The sequence below is a fragment of the Myotis nattereri genome (genome assembly GCF_964212035.1).
Source record: "Myotis nattereri genome assembly, chromosome: 3".
Classification (NCBI taxonomy): Eukaryota; Metazoa; Chordata; class Mammalia; order Chiroptera; family Vespertilionidae; genus Myotis; species Myotis nattereri.
The window spans coordinates 7,329,897-7,348,615 of NC_138077.1; the positions used below are offsets into that span (position 1 = coordinate 7,329,897).

Consider the following 18,719-nt stretch of genomic DNA (forward strand, 5'->3'; position numbering starts at 1 on the left):
CCTCTCCCACAGGACATACACCTTCAGTCTGGCTGTGGACCCGAACCCCAGAAAGGACGGTGAAGCCAGCAGCAGGCGGAATGGGGAGCTCCTTCCCCCGCCACGGCCAAGGAGCGCCGGCAGCCTGCAGGCCCTACAGGTGAGGGAGCCCTTTCTGTAAAGTGGGGCCCTTTGGATTAACTCTGAGTAGACACAGCCTCACGGGTGCGGCTTTTGTTCTATAGACACATACCCGCCTGCTTCCCGGAGTAAAGCACAGACAGGGTGGGGGTGGCAGGAGGCCCTCCCCTTCTGGGCTGAGGCACCTTGCTGCTCTGTCACCTCGGCACAGGGTGAAACCGCCCCCGCCCCCGCCCCCCCCGCAACAGCTGTGAACCAGCCTGCACTCCAGAGAGGCCTGCTGAGTCTGCAAGAACAGGGAGCACATGGCTGTAACCCATCAAGACGCTAGGACACAGGGCAGGGAAGGGACAGGGACACAGCCCTGCCTGGAATCCAGAGCTCTCACCCGATTCTCTCATTACAAGCTGGGTGACCCTGATGAAGTCCCCTCCTTCTGGGCCCCTGAAAGATGGAGTTTCTGAGCTTACAAGTCAGGCTGGGGGAGGTAAGGAGGCTCAAGCTCAGTGACAGGAGGCGATGGCAGCCTCAGGACATGGGTCAGGGGCACGGCAAGGGCATCTGAGCCCACCACCTGCATGGGGAGCATCGGGGTGAAGGCCGTGGGCAGGGCCCCCAAGGAGCAGGCAGCACCCCTCTGGACAGAGTCCCAACCTTCCCTTATGAGGAACCCAGGGGCCGGGCAGCACCTGCAGCTGGCCCCTGGCCGGTTCCTCTCCAGTGCAAATGCCTCTGTGGCCTGAGTGAGCAGTCCCTCCACGTCCCCACTCTGTGCCACACCCATTACTTTAGGCTTTCATTCCAGCCACTACCACCCCAACCAGCACAGGGGGCATTAGTCCCACTCCATCCCCAATTTACAGATCTGGAGACTGAGGCCTGCAGAGGCTGGGAAGCTGATGGGAGTGCAGACACCTAAACGCCTCCCACATTGGGCTGTTTCAAGAATTACATGAGACGGTATGTCCCTTGTCCACTGCAGGCCAGGCCCTGGGGCTGGGAGACCATTCCTGCCCAGAGGGCAGGGCCACGGCATCTGGCTCATCCTGTGTCCCAGAGCCTGGCTCAGGCCCGGCCCATAGATCTCACTGGATAAACCATGGAATGACCTAATAAGGGCCCTGACCAAGACTCCCGACTGAATCACCCTCAGTCCAAAACTCCATCCCCAAGAACCCGTCAGTCCCCCGGAGGCTGCCTCCAGGCTGGGGTGGGCTCAGTTCAGACAAAAGCTGAGCACAAAACGCTGGACGCTGGGGAGGCAGCCCGGCATCGCCGTTAGCCAGGTCTCCAGTGAGAGAGAATGGACCAGGGCAGAGGAGCCGCTGACGGCAGCTAGAGACCTGCCACCACAGAGTCAAAAACGGGGCTCCCACCCCCAAACTGCCCAGGCTCTGGAAGGTGCAGTGGAGCCTGGACTCACCAGATGGAGAGTGTGAGAGCAGAAACAAACCAGGGGGCTCCCCAAGACTGGACCCCCTTTCCAGATTGATGGGCAGGGAGAAGCTGGAATGAAAGACTTACGCTAACTACCGCTCGGCCTGTGTCTGAGCTCACTGGTGCTTTAAATGCATGAAAACCTAACAGGCGCCTCCTGAGTTCTGAACGCTCTCACCTGGTCAGCGTGTGCCCCCTCCAAACAGCAAGAAAAGAAAACTGTGGCATCAAGTTTGGCAAAATGGACATGTAGTGGCTGAACAATGTCCTCAGTGATAGGTGTTCCTAATCCCTGGGACTGTGAATGTTACTCTATAAGGAAAAAGGACCTTTGCATATGGGACTGAGTGAAGGGTCTTGATGGGGAGAGTATTCTGGATTATCCCGGGCGCCCTAAATCTAATCACAACTGTCCTTATGAGAGGAAAACAGAGAGAATTTGATATGCAGAAGAGGAAAAGACACGACACACAGGGAAGAGGCCACGTGAGCACAAGGCAGAGGTTGGAGCAATGTGGCCACAAGCCAAGGCTTGCTGGCGCCACCAGGACCTGGAGGAGGCAGGAAGAACCCTCCCCTATAACCTCTGAGGAAGCACGGCCTCACGGACACCCTGATTTCAAAGTTCTATTACCCAGAACTGTGAGGGAATACATTTATTTTGTTTAAAGCCACCCAGTTGGTGGCACTTGGTTGCAGCAGCCACAGGACACACATACAGCACCCCATGACTAAAGAGTCAGCACAACCATGTTGTTCTGTGGACCCCAGGGCTCAGTCATTCCATTCCCCACGGACCTGTCACTGTATCTAAATATTCTTGTTGCCAAGCTCTGCTTTTCAAAGTCAAAGTACTCCAGGATCTTCTAGGGAAGAAAATGCCCCAAATCCAAACCCTCATCCCAACGCACAGAGAGTACTTTGAGATGGTCAGTAAGCAGACAGCAGCCAGGAGCACCTGTGTGCCTTGCAAACTACTTTCGGCTCAAGTAGGGACAAGGGAATGGGACAGGATATTTTCATATTCATTCTTGGAGGGGAGAGGCATCCTGGTATCAGTATAGGCAACCCCTGAGCCACCATATGCAAATTTGTAAGACAGCTTTCCGCCTGGAGCTCCGCCCTAGGAGGTGGGTGTTGGCATCCAGAACCAAACAGCTGTGCACTCCAGTAAGAGACGATCATGGCACTTGCTTTGCCTTGTCCCTAGGCCCCGGGGTGATGGTATTAACAGGTGGGGCCTTTGGGAGGTGCTTCCGTCCTGAGGGTGGAGCCCTCGTGAGTGGGATTAGTACCCTTATAAAGGAGACCTGATAGCTCCTTGCCCTTTCCACCACGTGAGGACACAGAGAGAAGTCTGCAGCTAAGCAGGGGGCCCTCGCCCAACCATGCTGGCACCCTGACCTCTGGCACTTTCCGCCTCTGGAACTGGGAGAAATAAATGTCTGTTGCTTATAAGGCACCTGTGTGTGGTGTTCTGTTAGAGCAGCTGGAATGGACTAAGACAAGGGATAAGGACTTGGAAGAGCCAAAGAGTAGAGAAGTTAATGTGCTATGATTTGGGCATTTTGTTTCTTTTCATTTCCTTTATAATGTGATAATGCTCAGGAGATAAAAGGGTGAAAGAAATTAAAGACATTGGAACCTGCAATTCCTGGTCCTCTTTCACTGTGATGATGGTGGTAAAATGGGACGTAGCTATGGACCAAGGAAGGAAGGCACCCATACCCAGGCCAGCTGCTGGACGACTTCTGTTTTTGAAGAAGTCTTTTAATGCAGATGTTAAATTGCACATTTTAACCATGTTTGGCTATGCTATTCAACGGATGGGCACATTTTTTAGCATGTCTGTTGCTTACCCCAACTTTTCTCCCCTTCCTCCATCGCAGGCCGCCATCGTGAGGAGAAGCGTGCTGGTGGTGCGCCACGGGGAGAGAGTGGACCAAATCTTCGGGAAGTCGTGGCTGCAGCAGTGCTCCACTCCTGACGGTGGGTCAAGGCCGGGCTGCTTCTAACCACAGAAACAAGATGAATCTAACAACTGAGACTGCTTCCTGGGTTTCTGAGCTAGATTCCCCAGGGTACCGTATAATTGTACACAGGGAGTGGATGCATGCTACATCTTCCCTGTAGGGGTTACATGGAAGCATTTGAGAGTGTGCATTGTCTATGAGTCTCTTAGGTCAAACGCATTGTGGGAAATGAAGGAACAGCTTTAATAGTAAGCAAGTCCACTGATGTGACACATGGCCAGTCCACTTACTCCCACAGCACGCATAGTATTTGGTTAGTGAGTGCAGCCCTGACTTCCAAACAAGTCACCCTGGCCTGCGGTCTCTGTACCCTCAGGTGCCAGCACGTGCCCTATCTCACAATCAACTTGCCCTATCTCTCCCAGCTGATCTTCACTGCGGTGGCCATTTCCCTACCATGTTTGTCTTTCTTAACCAAAGGATATATTTTTGAGCGTGTCTCTTGCTCACCCCAACTGCACCCCTCTGGATGCCAAGACTACTAACAGTGCTTGGAAATACAACATACCCACAAGCTGATCTCCGTACTGAGGATCCACATCTGTATCAGTGCTTGTCCCCTAATGGAGAGCCACAATTTCTAAGCCAAGGCTAACTGCATGCATGAAGGTATTGAGTGAACACAGTGATAAAATCCATTCACAGAAGCTGGGCTAGTCCGGCCTTTGGGGATCCCTCCAGGAGCCCATCAGGCCAAGAAAGGAGGAAATGAATTGGGAAAACCATTGGCAGATGACCAGCACACACCAGGAAAATTCTGAGCAGATGACATCATGACTGAATATACCCCTAAGAGCCCACAGAGGTAGTGCTGTGGTTGTTTCTACAAAACAAGGTCAAGTAGAGACAACAAATCTCAGGAAATAAACAGTAGGACAATAGGTGGATGTGAGGAAGAGTATTTGGTCATCTAGACAAAAGATCAAGTCACCTATTAGGGAAAATATTTTAAGGCACCGAAATTACCAGGAAATTAAAGGAAATTAAAGGAAACTCCTGGTGATCTTTATACAGGATAAAGAACCCCTTGATAAAGTGAGTGCTCACAGTCTAATTCATCTGCACTTCACAGACTGCGCTGTTTAATCAATGACAACAGGGCATTTGGGGGGCGCTGCTGGCCTCTCCTCTGATTCCAGTTTTCCTCCTGATTTCTTCTCACTTCTGGCCTAAGCACTCACCCCCTCATAGAGCCACTGACTTCCCAGTGGTGCTGGCCCAGAGCACCCCCTATTCTGTAGACCCCACTCCGTCAGGACCCAGCCTTACCCCATGGCCTGGTCTTCTGAGCTCTGCTCTCTGTCTCTAACAATGACCTCAAAGTGTCACCAAAGGCAAAAAACCTAAGTGGAGAAGGTTGACATCTTCTGAATCCAAGAAGCCTTTGAGAAGATGACACAACTGATGGGCCTTGTCTTTGAAGAAAAAAAGAGAAGCAAACACAGCTAGTACTTTGGCATTTAATAAAGCCCTTCACTTTCACAGATCTAGAACAAATACTCCAAAAATTTATATGGAACCAAAAAGACCCCAAGTAGCTGCAGCAATCTTGCTAAATAAGAACAAAGTTGGAGGGATCACAATACCGGATATCAAGCTAAACTACAAAGCCACTGTACTCAAAACAGCCTGGTATTGGCACAAGAACAGGCACATAGATCAATGGAATAAAACAGAGAACCCAGAAATCGACCCAAGCCACTATGCTCAATTAATATTTGACAAAAGGCAAGAGCATACAATGGAGTCAAGAGAGTCTCTTTAATAAATAGTGATGGGATCATCGGACAGGTACATGCAAAAAAATGAAACTAGATCACCAACTTATACCATACACAAGAATAAACACAAAATGGCTAAAGGACTTAACTGTAAGTTGTGAAACCATAAAAATCCTAGGAGAAACCATAGGCAGCAAAATATCAGACATCTCACAGAGCAGAATTTTTACCAATACATCGCCTAGGGCCGTGGTCGGCAAACTGCTGCTCGTGAGCCACATGTGGCTCTTTGGCCCCTTGAGTGTGGCTCTTCCTAAGCCTTAGGAGTACCCTAATTAAGTTAATAACAATGTACCTACCTATATAGTTTAAATTTAAAAAATTTGGCTCTCAAAAGAAATTTCAATCGTTGTACTGTTGATATTTGGCTCTGTTGACTAATGAGTTTGCTGACCACTGGCCTAGGGCAAAGGAAACAAAGAAAAAAATAAACAAATGAGACTACATCAAAATAAAAAGCTCCTGCACAGCAAAAGAAACCATCATCAAAATGAAAATGGAACCCACTGTATGGGAGAACATATTTGCCAATGATACATCTGATAAGGGGTTAATTTCCAAAATATATAAAGTACTCATACAACTCAACAAAAGGAAGACAAACACTCCAATTAAAAAATGGGCAGAAGACCTGAAGGGACATACAAAAGGCCAAGAGACATATGGGGAAATGTTCAACATCACTAATCATCATCAAAGAGAGGCAAATTAAAACGACAATAAGGAACCACCTAACACCTACCAGAATGGCTATCATCAATAAATCAACAAACAACAGTGCTGGGGAGGATGTGGGAAAAAGGAACGCTAGTGCACTGCTGGTGGGAATGCAGACCAGTGTAACCACTATGGAGAACAGTGTGGAACTTTCTCAACTAAAAATGGAACTGCCAAGTAATCCCACTTCTAGGAATATATCCTAAGAAAGCAAAAAAAACCCCCAAAAAAACAGAAAGAATATATGCACTCCTACATTCATAGCAGCACAATTTACAATAGCTAAGATCTGGAAACAGCCCAAGTGCCCATCAGTACATGAATGGATAAAAAAAAAAAACTGTGGTACATCTACACAATGGAATATTATGCAGCTGTAAAAAAAGAAGGAGAAGAAGAAGAAGAAGAAGAAGAAGAAGAAGAAGAAGAAGAAGAAGAAGAAGAAGAAGAAGAAGGCTGTCTTACCCTTTGAGACAGCAATGAGCAACCTGGAGAGTATTATGCTAAGTGAAATAAGCCAGTCAGAGAAAGACAAGTACCACATGATCTCACTTATATGTGGAATCTAATGAACAAAATAAACTGATAAACAAAAAAGACCCAGAGATATTGAAGCATGAAACAGACTAAAGTATTTCAGAGGGAAGGGGGGCAGGAAGAGATTAACCAATGAACTTACATGCATATAGGCATCGCCCATGGACAGACAATAGTGCGGGGAAGGCCTGGGAAGGGGAAGGGAGCTGGGTGGAGGGGGTCAGTAGGGTGTGGGGAGGACACCTGCAATACTTTCAACAGTAAAGATACATTTTTTAAAAAAGAGTGGGTGGTCCTTTCCAAAGAACCAACAAGATGGGGGATGTGGAGCAGAAGAAGCAGACCTTCCACAAGTTCACGTACCGTGGTGTGGGTCTCCGTCAGCTGCTTGACCGGCCCTGCGAGCAGCTGATGTAGCTGTGCAGTGCCCAGCACAGTGGTGGCTGAGCCTGGGCCTGCGGAGCAAGGAGCAAGGAGCACTCACTGCTGAAGCCCTGCCTGATGGCCAGAAGGAGGCCCCGCCCACGGAGAAGCCTGCAGAGGTGAAAACGCATGCGCACCTGCAGGACATGATCATCCTGCTGGAGATGGTGGGCAGCGAGGTGGGCGTGTACAACCACAAGTCCTTCTACCAGGTGGATATCAAGCCTGAGATGATTGGCCATTACCTGGGCAACTTCTCCATCACCTACAGGCCACAGCTGGCCGGCATCAGGGCTACCCATTCCTCCCCCTTCATCGCTCTCGAGTAGCCAACAAAAGCACAGACTTTTAATGGCCTTTAAAGTCGATGGTTCAGACAGTTTCTGCCAGTGGAATTTCCAGGGAGGGAGCTTTCAGGAAAATCATGCATGAAAACTAAAATCACAGCATGCAAACTAGCCACTGCCTGCCTCTGCATTGGCGAAGGGCTAGGATGCTGAGGGGGGCTGGTGTGGGGTAGTCAGATGCTGCCATGTGGTATACACGGGCCTGAGCTGCTAGAACCCTTTGCACCAGGTTTGGGGGTGACTTGGGAGGAGGTGAGGTCTTGGAGTGGAGTGGTGTCCTCTGTAGGATGACGGATAATTTGACAATGAGATCAGACCGACCTCTTACTGACCTCTTATGGGAGCCAGGTTCTGAGCATTATCTCAATGATTCATCGAAACATTCCCCCTTTAACCAGTGGTTCTCAACCTTGGCTGCACATTAGAATCACCTGGGAATCTTTTTAAAATCCTGATTTCTGGGCCTCATCCTCCAGAAATTCTGTTTCTTTGTTACTAATGTTGTGGCCCCACCCGATAACAAAGAAATAGAATTTCCGGAGGATGAGGCCCAGAAATCAGATTTTAAAAAGATTCCCAGGTGATTCTCATGTGCAGCCAAGGTTGAGAACCACTGCCCTTTAACTGATAAAGTAGATCAAGTCATTTGCTTCTAATCACACAACCAGTAACTGGTGGTGCCAGGATTTGCACCTGACTGTCAGATTAAAGCTCAGGTCTAAGTGAACCATGGACGGGGGTTTGGGGGAGAGAGTCCAAGGAATCCCTAGATTCCAGTCTCTCCTCAAGTGATTGACTGAACAATGCACAACACAAGGGCACCTCTGGCCATATGGATTCCGTCCCCATCAGCAATATGACACACTTAAGCTATAGGAATGGTCAAATTTCACTAATTAATTAATGCCAACTTGAGATTCTTATCAAATTAAGCTCTATCAGTCATGGAGACACTTGGCTCTTCATCAGGAAAATTGTCTGAGCGCATCTTCAGGAAGGGCCAGGAGAGGACAGAGGGGGTCTCGGGATCTGGGGCTGGAACCTGAGTTTCCTGTATTGGAGGAACTGTGTGCGCATTAAAGCAGCATTTTCTCCTCGAATTGAATCCACGTTGTAGAACGCATTTGATTGAAACACAGAGGTAACAATTTAAATGCTGACCATGCTTCTCACGTGGGCCTTGATCTTGGGAGTGTTGTGGCGCTAACTGGAGGGAACTAAACGTCTGGTGCGTATGTGTGCTTTAGGGAAGTATTACCGGCCAGACCTGAACTTCCCTTGCAGCCTGCCCCAGCGGAGCAATGGCATCAAAGGCTTTGAAAACGACCCGCCATTATCGTCTTGTGGAATTTTCCAGTCCAGAACGGCAGGTATGTTGGGGGGTCATTCTATTAGGAATAGTAACAATAATCATGGCAATGGTTGTCATTAATGAGTATTGTGCCCTTTGAGGTCTGTAGTAGCATTACCCCCCCCCCTTCTGCTGATGAGGAAGCTGGGGCACAGAGAGGTTAAGTAAGACTCCCAAGGTCACACAGCTAGTAAGTGGAAGCTCAGCTATTTGACTCAGGAACAGATGGCTGGGGAATTCAGGAGGAACGAAAGGTATGGAAAGAATGGCGAGGGAAGGAAAATAATTAGTGACCACTGTGTGCACTAAGGGTGTCATTTAAACACACACACACACACACACATCCCCTCTTTGATTTTATTTCAAAATCCATCACTTTGGGCTTTTGTTTTATGTCTGGGTTTCTGGTTCCACATGTTGGATTTTTTTAAAAGAGGCCATTGAGTTCATCTGGTCTTCATTCTATGAAGTAAGAAACTCAAGTCTAGACCCAGGAAGGCACATGGGCTTTCCGAGTCACACAGCTGGTGAACAGAAGCAACTCACTGGGACCTGCTGTTCCTGCCCCCCGCCCCCCAGCCCCCGTGGTGTGACGTAAGCATTTAGTCCCTGGCCATCTGGGCAGGCAGGACAGCTCTGTAGCATTTGCTGAGTTCAGTTGTGCAAATAGTGTGCTCACACCAAGGCTGGTGTCAGAATCACTGATGTGAGGTCACTTAACATGGAGTTAGGGATATGACACGGTTGGGACTCCCACGGATTAGTGTGACCTGCCCCCCACAGCCCTGCCTGGGCTCCTTCGCCTGCCGCACACTGTGGTGTAGGTGTGTGTTTCTGTGTATGGTGTGTGGGTCTGTGTGTGCGTGTACATACCATGTGTGTATGTGTGTCTGTGTGTGCTGTGTGTGGGTATGTGTGTCCTTTCTGTAAAGTACCTGTGCAGCTCTGTGTTTCATGCCTAAATTCTCGCCTGGAAGCTTGCACCGTCTCCATGTGTGTATTTGGGAGTATCTGTGAATGGGTAGATATGCGGGCAATTGTCAGCCTCCGTATTTGTGTCCTGGGACTGCTGTAACAAAGCACCACAGGTTGAGTGGCTTCATCAACAGAAAATTATCGTCTCACAGTTCTGGAGAGATCACGGTGTGGGCAGGTTTGTTTCTTCTGAGGCTGTGAGGGAAGGACCTGCTCCAGGCTCGCTCCTTGGCTTGCAGATGGCCGTCTTCTCCTGTGTGATCTGTCTGTGTCCAATTTCCCCCTTTTTATAAGGACAGCAATCAGGTTGGATCATAACCTCCTCTCAACTTGATCACCTGTGTAAAGAACCCATCCCCAAAGGAAGCCACCTTCTGAGGCACTGGGGGTCAGGACTCCAACATATGAATTTGGGGGGACACAATTCAGCCCATGGCAGTACCCACTAAAACCTCCTGACTTTAGTGCTTCTACTGAAGAGGTCCCCTTCTTTACCAAGGATGAGGCCCTCTAATGCTGCAAGAGGAAGTGTGGTTCACAGTGTGCTTCCATGAGCTTCCGGTTTCCATCCCTTCAGAACAAGCTACCAGGAGCTGAACAAGCACCCACTTGTTGGCTCACAGTTCTGTAGATCGGACACGCAGACACAGTGTGGCTGGGTTCTCTGCTCAGGGCCTCAAAGCCTGAATTCAAGGTGTTACTGAGCTGAGTTCCCATCTGGAAACTCTTGGAAGAGTTTCAATCTCATCAGGCTGTGGAGAAGTCAGTTTCTTGTGGTTGTAGGACTGAAGTCCTCATTCCACTGTCAGCACAGGGCCACACTCAGTTCCGAGAGACCACCCACATTTCTTGCCACGTGGCCCCTCCATCTTGGAAGCCAGCGGAAGAGTGTCTTACATGTTGAATCCCTCTGCCTTTGAATCTCTCTGACTCCTATGGCAGCCGGAGAAAATCTCTGCTTTTAATGGGTTCACCTGAATGGGTCAGGCTACCTACGGTGATCTCCCTTCTCCCATAAAATATAACATAGTCACAGGAGTGCCACCTCACCCTATTCCCAGGCTCCGTGTACTTTAGGGAATGCCCAGAGTGTGTACAGCAGGGCGTGGAGATCTTGGAGCCACTTAAGGTCCTGCCTTCCTCAGGTGGTGAGCCTCCCGTCGGAGCTGCCACCATGGGAAGTCACAGATATACAGAGGCATTTCCCACCTGCTTTTTTCCCAGGAGAAGCACTACTGGACAGCGGCATCCGAATCACCTCCGTCTTTGCCTCCCCGGCCCTCCGCTGTGTGCAGACAGCCAAACACATCCTGGAAGGTGGGTGAGAACTCAGGGAGCTGCTCAGGTTGCCTTGACCTCATGGTTGTTCTCCAAGGGGACAGGGTGATGAGCAGAGGAGAGAACTGGATGAGAGGCAATGAATGGCCACCTGAGTCCTAGACAATTATGGACCAGCCCTCTCAGAACTGTTAGCAGGCTCTGAGCCCCTTCACATTTCTATGCCAGGATTGTAACTGAGTACCGGGGCTTGTCATCACGCTGTCCACCTTCAGCAGCTTCTGTTTAAAAAAAAAAAAAAAAAACAGAAAAACTTCTCGGGAGGGACATTCAGAAAGCCAGAGAGCTGGGAACTGCGGTGGTCATTCCAGATCCAAAAAGCATGACTCCCAGGGCAAGGGACTTGGCTGCTGGGAGCTGTCCAGCACCATCAGAGGCTGATGTGTATCAGAGAGCCCCTGGCAGAGCTGCTGGGCTTCCCCCGCAGGAGGAAGGACAGTCCTGCCTGCCCGGAGGGGCAGCTATTTGGGGGACCTTGGTTCTGCTCCTCCCTCTGGACCCTCCCTGCCATCCCTGTGTGGGGAGGAGGGACATGATGTCGTTTACCATGACAGAGACAGCAAGCCCTCCACGGTGGCAGGACAGAGGGAGAGCAGGTGGACACAGACGTCGCAGATGGGCAAATGTGGAGGAGGGGCTGGCTTCTTCTTTCTCAGAGACACAGGAGTCAGGTCCCCAGCTAGCATGAGAAAGGGGAGGGCCACTGCAGGTTTGAGGAGCTCTGAAGGTATGAGATCTTATCAGGGAGAGGGGCCAGGACTTGGCCTGGGAATAGAGGATGGCCACTGGGCAGCACACAGAGCCCACTGAGGTCAGGGAGCACTTCACACCGAGACCCATCAGCTGGACGTGGGGCTTCCTCCGGGTGCTGGCATGGAGAGCTGGGTCTAACTCCGCACGGGTTCAGGAAGTGAGAGTAGTAAAGCAAGAGAGGGGAGAGGAGCTGGGGGTGCACACAAGAGGATGAGGGTCCTTGACTGTGGATTGTAAGCCAGGTAAGGTGGGGAGCTAGAGGCCAGGGGAGGTGAATAGTAGAGAAAAATGGTGAGGTCAGTGGAGTAAAGTCCTGGCGGGACCACTAGAGTTGACTTTTATTTTATACTAGAGGCCCGGTGCATGAAATTCATGCCCTCAGCCCAGCCTGCACCCTCTCCAATCCAGGACCCCTCAGGGGATGTCCAACTGCCAGTTTAGGCCCGATCCCAGGGATTGGGCCTAAATTGGCAGTTGGACATCCCTCTCATAATCCGGGACTGCTGGCTCCTAACTGCTCACCTGCCTGCTTGCCTGATCACCCCTAACTGCCCCCCCCCCCGATGACCTGGTTGCCCCTAACTGCCCCCACTGCTGGCCTGGTCACCCCCAACTGCCCCCACTGCTGGCCTGGTAGCCCACAACTGCTCCCTTCGCTGGCCAGGTCGCCCCCAACTTCCCCTCCTGCCAGCCTGATTGCCCCATGCAGCCTGCTGTTCAGTCGTTTGGTCATCCCTCACTAACCCCCCTGCCGGCCTTGTCGCCCCACGCAGCCTGCTGTTCGGCCGGCCGTCCAGTTGTTTCGGTCATAAGGGCCCCTGGCTTTTTATATATTGGGATAATAAGAATATTATTGCCCTAGCCAGTTTGGCTCAGTGGATAGAGCATTGGCCTGCAAACCAAAGGGTCCTGGGTTCAATTCCAGTCAAGGCCATGTACCTTGGTTACAGACTCCTCCCAAGCCCAGGCCCTGGTCAGGGCTCATGTAGGAAGCAACCAATGAATGTGTTTCTCTCACATCAATGTTTCTCTCTATCTTTTCCTCTCTCTTCCACTCTCCCCGCCCCCAAAAAAGAAAGAATATTATTATCATTATTATTAATATGCCTGTTAAAGGGCACATGTTGACGCATCCTCTGCTAATTCAGAAAAACAAGGGTGCTGAGCCTTCTTCATAGGGCTTCGGACATGACCAACCCATTTTTCAGACTGACATCTGAGACACTAACATGCTAGACTTTATTTCAATGCCATGTCCGTGAGCGTCCAGATGGACCACCTCCCAAAGTGTGACCACAGAGCAGCGGCCTACAAGATGTCCTGAAAAGGAAGCGTGGCCAGCCCCACTTGGCAAACTCTTCTGACTGCTCCTCTGTGTGATGTATTCTCAGTGGACAGGAGCCCTTCACAGCCGGGGAGCACGCAGGGGCCTGCAGCCCGGCCCACTCTGTTCTAAACCTGCTTGCAAAGGGCCCATCCATTGGGTCCTTTGAGAACTGATTTTATTGCCAGCATTTGAGCTTAATGTAGTTTTTTCCATCTCAAATAAAAGCATTAAGGTTTTGTTTGGGGGTTTTTTCCACTTAAAAAGAGAAGGTCTTACTTCATAGGCATTTTGGTCAAGCCATAAAGTGCTTGGGAAGGGTGAGCTGGGAGGAGTCAGAACGTCCCAGAAGACAGCTCCCTTCCATCCGTCAGCTTGTGCTCAGTCTGGTGAATTTGTCAGGAGACACTCCAGTGTGACTAGCACCCCCCACGATTAGCTCCATCCTCTCCTTGGGTCGTATTGGCCAAGTCCTTATTGGTGGGCTCTCATCCGTGACCCACAGCGAGGCCCAGTGTTGATCTGGCTGTAGGCTTGCACTAGGCAACCAGGACGGTCACCGGGGTGGGCCTGCTGCTGGTGGTGCAGGGAGACTGGGAGGCTGTCCTTCCCTGGTGGACAGAGGGTCATCACTCCTCGGATACCTTCCAGCTATCTCGTGGTTTTTGTCTCAGAAATAGCAGAACCCTGGGTGATCACAAAACAATATTGGCCAAGAAAAAAATATCACATTTTTGAAAGGTGTTATTTAGACCTAGGAAGAGTCTTATTTGCATAAAGCCAAAACAGACACTGAAAAAGATAAACACTTGTATTCTGTTGACTGCAGAGCTCAAACTGGAGAGAAAAATAAAGATAAGAGTGGAGCCCGGGATCTTTGAATGGACCAAATGGGAGACGGGCAAAACCACCCCGGCCCTCATGACCCTGGAGGAGCTGAAGGAGGGGAATTTCAACGTCAGCACCGAGTACAGGTATGCGCTCCTCACGGCGCCTGCGCTGGGTTTTCCAATTCTGGTTAAAGACGGTAAGGAGGGACCATTGCAATAGGGGCTGTGCAGGGGGAGAGATTGGACTCACCTGGGAATGCTATTAGGACAAGCAGGGTGCAGAGTTGGTAGATGGGAGAAAATATTAAGAGGGTATCATGATTCTTGCTAAACTGACCTAACAGGATTCCTGCTAAAGGCAGACCAGGATGGTCAGACAGGGAGGGGTTGGGGGGAGGGGTTGCTTGGATATCAGGAAGAGGGATCAGATATGCAGGTGGGGAATTCTTGCTAAACTGACTTAGCAGGATTCTTGCTAAAATGGACCCTACAGGGACAAGCATGAAAGCAGAAAGTTCGGGCCAATTGAGAAGGGCTCCAAGTTTGGTCAAAGAGAGCACCTGAGCCGCTCTCTGCCAGTGGCTGGCTCTTTGCCATCACAGGCCCCTTGTGGTGCTCAGTGAGAATGCACATGCACGTGGGTCTGAACACCAGCCCTTTGCCAGGTTTGAACACAGACTGGAGCCTTGAGCAGAGCCAGCCTGGAGAACACACTCCCTCTCCAGTCACCACAGCACAATTCTAGGTCACACCCCCATCCCCACTCCCACGCAGGCCAGGGTGGCAGCCCTCCCTCTCTCCCCCACAGGCCTGCGTTCCCCATCGCCTCCCTCCTGCCCGCGGAGAGCTACGACGAGTATGTGCACAGGTGTGCGGTGAGCGTGGAACAGATCGTCAGCAGCTGCCCGCAGGACGGTGAGTGCCTCCGCCGGGCTCGGGATGAGCAGCCCCAGGAGTTGGGGTCTTACCACTGGAAACGGCACCATGTTTTAAAACATATTTTTGTTGATTTCAGAGCCAAAGGGAGAGGGAAGGAGAGATAGAAACATCAATGATGAGAGAGAATCATTGATCAGCTGCCTCCTGCATGCCCCACACTGGGGACCAAGCCCACAACCCGGGCATGTGCCCTGACCAGGAATCGAACCGTGACCTCCTGGTTCATAGGTTGACACTCAACCACTGAGCCACACCAGCCAGGCAGGGCCATTTTTGAACCTGATAATTCTCCAACCTCCTCCCCACTCCCAGGAACAGAGTGGTACATCGCTGCCTCTGCGGTAACCGAGCCCGTAGACACATACTCCCCCGCCACTTAGGCCCGGGGACCCCAGTTCTAGGACTGGGAGCCCATAGGACCCGGGCCTGGGAGATCAACACAAACCACCTGTGCCAGACTCTTAGGAAACAGAAGCGCGGAACCGAACAACCAAATGTCAGGACATGTTTGCTCGACAGTGGGGAAAACGCCTGTAGATCATTGCGACCATTAGAGACATTTGAATACGGTTTAGAACCATGGTTGGCAAACTGCGGCTCGCGAGCCAAATGCGGCTCTTTGGCCTCTTGAGTGTGGCTCTTCCGAAGCCTTAGGAGTACCCTAATTAAGTTAATAACAATGGACCTACCTATATAGTTTAAGTTTAAAAAATTTGGCTCTCAAAAGAAATTTCAATCGTTGTCCTGTTGATATTTGGTTCTGTTGACTAATGAGTTTGCCGACCACTGGTTTAGAATATGGAAATATTAAAGAATTTTTGTAAATTTTGTTAGGTGTGAGAATAGCAGGATGGTTGTGTACAGATGCAAAGTCCTTGTCACTTGGAGGTGCAAACAGAGGTACATTGTGGGACAGCGTGATGTTTGCGATGTACTCTAAAATAATACTGGGGTAGAGAACAGACGATACAAATGGGCTACATGTGGGCAACTGTTGGAGCTCCATGGCAGGTATGTGGGGTGCCATCAGACCCTTCTCTGGTGTGTATTGGAAATGTCCATAGTAACAAGTTAGAAGTCAATTTTCTAGAAATTGAAGTCAGCAAGCATGTCTTGAACACAGCGAAGTGTCCAGCATCCAACAAAACATGGTGGGCAGTCTAAGTGAAGAAGACACACTCTACCCTCGAGGAATTTGAATATTGTTGGCGGAGGGGCACCAACATCTGGAATATGAGGAATATTAATGACACGAAGAAGAGTCTCAGAGTCTGTACGAGACCACTGGCCCGCTTCCCACCTGCGCTCTTTCCGTCCCTGTCCCTCATCCCGGCGATGCTCCGGGGATGAAGAATTTCTGACAAGGAGCACGGGCGGCAGCTGAGCACCTGGCCCCTCCCAGAGGGTCACTGAAACGTCTACAGGAAGAGACCCCAAGCCTGGCCGAACCCGGCACCCGAACACGCCTGGCCTTGAGGATGGTCGCATTGCCTGTTGACTGATCTGAACCTGGAGAACGTACTTCGGGGAACCACACCGCAGTGACATTTGATTAATTGTCAAACACCTGTTGTTACAGTTATTGCCACAGGACATCAGAGGACAGAAAGTGACAGGGCCTTTCACTGAGCTTTCAGGGCCCCACCCGCCACCCCTCTGGCTGTCCCATTGCAAGCCTCCGCCACCAGCAAATGTCAGTGCCAGGCATGAGCCCCCTGCAAGGGCCCCCTGCAGTCCTTCAGGAACTCAGATGCAGGACCACGGCTCCGTCAGCTCCGATGTCCACGGAGCACCGTGTGTGCTGCTCACCGCAGGGAACAAGCTCCTCGGTCCAAGCGTGTGGCAAGCGGCCGGGGCCCTGAGGAGGCGGCCCTGGGTAGGAAGAGGAGGGTTGGGAGGTGAATGCGCCCCAGGGGGAGGGCCCATGAGCGAGGCAGGAGGGCAAGAGGTGTGGAAGCAACAGAGAGTCCAGCTGGGCTGGAGGTAAACGCTCATACCTAGCCATCCCCTGGCACCGGTGGGCCCTTCACAGGCATTACGTAATCTGCTAAGTCCTTGCCTTCCCGTGGGGTCTGAAATACCACCTCCCAGCACAGCACCCTAGCACCCAACCATGAGATTGGAGGCCAAAGATCTGAGCGTGAAATTAATGGGAAATACCACAGGAAGAGAAGATCGGAGCTTTAGTCTGGGCTCACAGTGGAGGATCTGTAGTCACATTAGGAGGTGACTGGCATAAAGGGACTGCTCTGTGTCAGCCTGGCCTTCCGAGGGAGCGCTGGCCTGATTTCCTCCTCTAGGTGGAGCCAGTCAGACACCTCCCTGACTCCCAGGGGGTGAGCCTCCCCAGCTCTGCTTTGTCCTGGCTCTGGCTCCCAGGTCCTGTCACCGGAGGGAGACTCACTCAGCCAGTGGACTCTGGATGTCCTTACCCACCGTGAGTCATCGGCAGGCTCATCGTGATCAGCCAGCTGATAGTCCTCAAGCCAATCATCGGATCAGGCTGGGCGGCAGCCACCACTATGTCCCGAGAGAGGTGGCGGCTCAGAGCCCGCTGCTGGCTCACATCCCCGCGAGGTCCCACCCCAGACCCTGCCTGAGGATGTGATACCCTCTGAAGAACCAGCCATTTACCATGAGAGGTGGGACTGCTTTATGGAGCCATGACCAGCCACACCTATTCTACCCCCAGGGCCTCTCAAGGTGTGGGGGCACCGTGAGGTAGCCTCACCCCAGGAACTGTGGGGACCTCCAGTCTAACAAAGGCGCTCCCTGTGCCTGCTTGGACCTTGAGCTGTTCTTCTTCCTCCCAGCAGGCGTCATCCTGATCGTGGGCCACGGCTCAACGCTGGACTCCTGCACGCGCCCGCTGCTCAGGCTGCCGCCCCGGGACTGCGCGGACTTCGCCCAGCTGGTGAGAAAGGTACGTGCCCGCCCTTCCTCTTCGGACCACAAAGTCAGGCAGCCCAAGAACCCAGGGTCATCACAGGCCCTTCTCAGAATGACAACAAGCAGCCTGACAGCGCAGGGCAGAGGGGCCCGCCTGTCCCCTGAGACTGTGCCCACAAGCTCTCATGCGCAGGGCAGCCTTGGGCAGGGAGCTGGGGGGCGAGGTTGTCATCTTGATCATCAGGGTGGCAACTCTGGCCATTTGCTGCCAAGATGATATTTTTTTAAAAAAAAAAATAAAAAAAGACGCGGGGCTTTTTAAAGGTCAGTCCACGTGATAATTCCTTGCAACTCCCGGAGTTGAACAGATGGTCCAGTAAGAAGCAAGCAATTTGGATAAAAAGAGAAAGGACAACAGCTGGACTGGCTTGCTCTAGGGACCCAGGAGGCAGAAAGGAAATCCCTCCGCCATGCCTCCCCTCCCCCCCACTCCAACCTTCCCCCCCCCCACCCCTCCCACCCCCACCTCTTGCCTTGGGAGCCATCCAGCCATGGGACACACAGAGCTTGTCGTAGCTGCCAGAGTGCTCAGGGCTGGCTGGGCTGGGTCAACAGTTCTGGAAAAATCAAACCGGTGACAGACATGTCGAGAAGGATAATGGGTACTTGGACCAACTTGTGGGACGTCCCCAACAAGGCGAAGGTTGCTTTATCCGGTTAGTGAGGTGAATTGAGGCGGGCAGACTCAGGAACTGAGGCCCCACCCCCTGCCCCTGCCCCCACAATCTACCCAGGGTCAGATGCGCCCTCTGCCCTTGTCTTTGTATCAAATTGACCAAGGAATTGACAATGGCCTTGAGGCTGGGGGGACAGTGTGTAGACAACAGCTGTGATAGGAAACGAGTCCTGGACATGATTCCGTCAC

At 51.5% G+C, this 18,719-nt stretch overlaps 1 protein-coding gene across 2 annotated transcripts in view; it reads left to right on the plus strand.

Annotated features, from left to right (window-relative positions):
• Positions 1–18,719, plus strand: part of UBASH3A (ubiquitin associated and SH3 domain containing A) — a 42,171-nt gene that overhangs the window by 21,288 nt on the left and 2,164 nt on the right. Inside the window, exons 7-13 of one of the 2 annotated variants that reach the window (XM_081088209.1) lie at positions 13–139; positions 3,447–3,546; positions 8,643–8,765; positions 10,946–11,038; positions 13,966–14,110; positions 14,775–14,881; positions 17,722–17,828. In XM_081088209.1, coding sequence (XP_080944335.1) covers positions 13–139; positions 3,447–3,546; positions 8,643–8,765; positions 10,946–11,038; positions 13,966–14,110; positions 14,775–14,881; positions 17,722–17,828 — 802 coding nt within the window. Of the gene's footprint in view, positions 1–12; positions 140–3,446; positions 3,547–8,642; positions 8,766–10,945; positions 11,039–13,965; positions 14,111–14,774; positions 14,882–17,718; positions 17,829–18,719 lie in introns of both variants that reach the window. The other variant, XM_081088208.1, reaches the window with a different exon arrangement.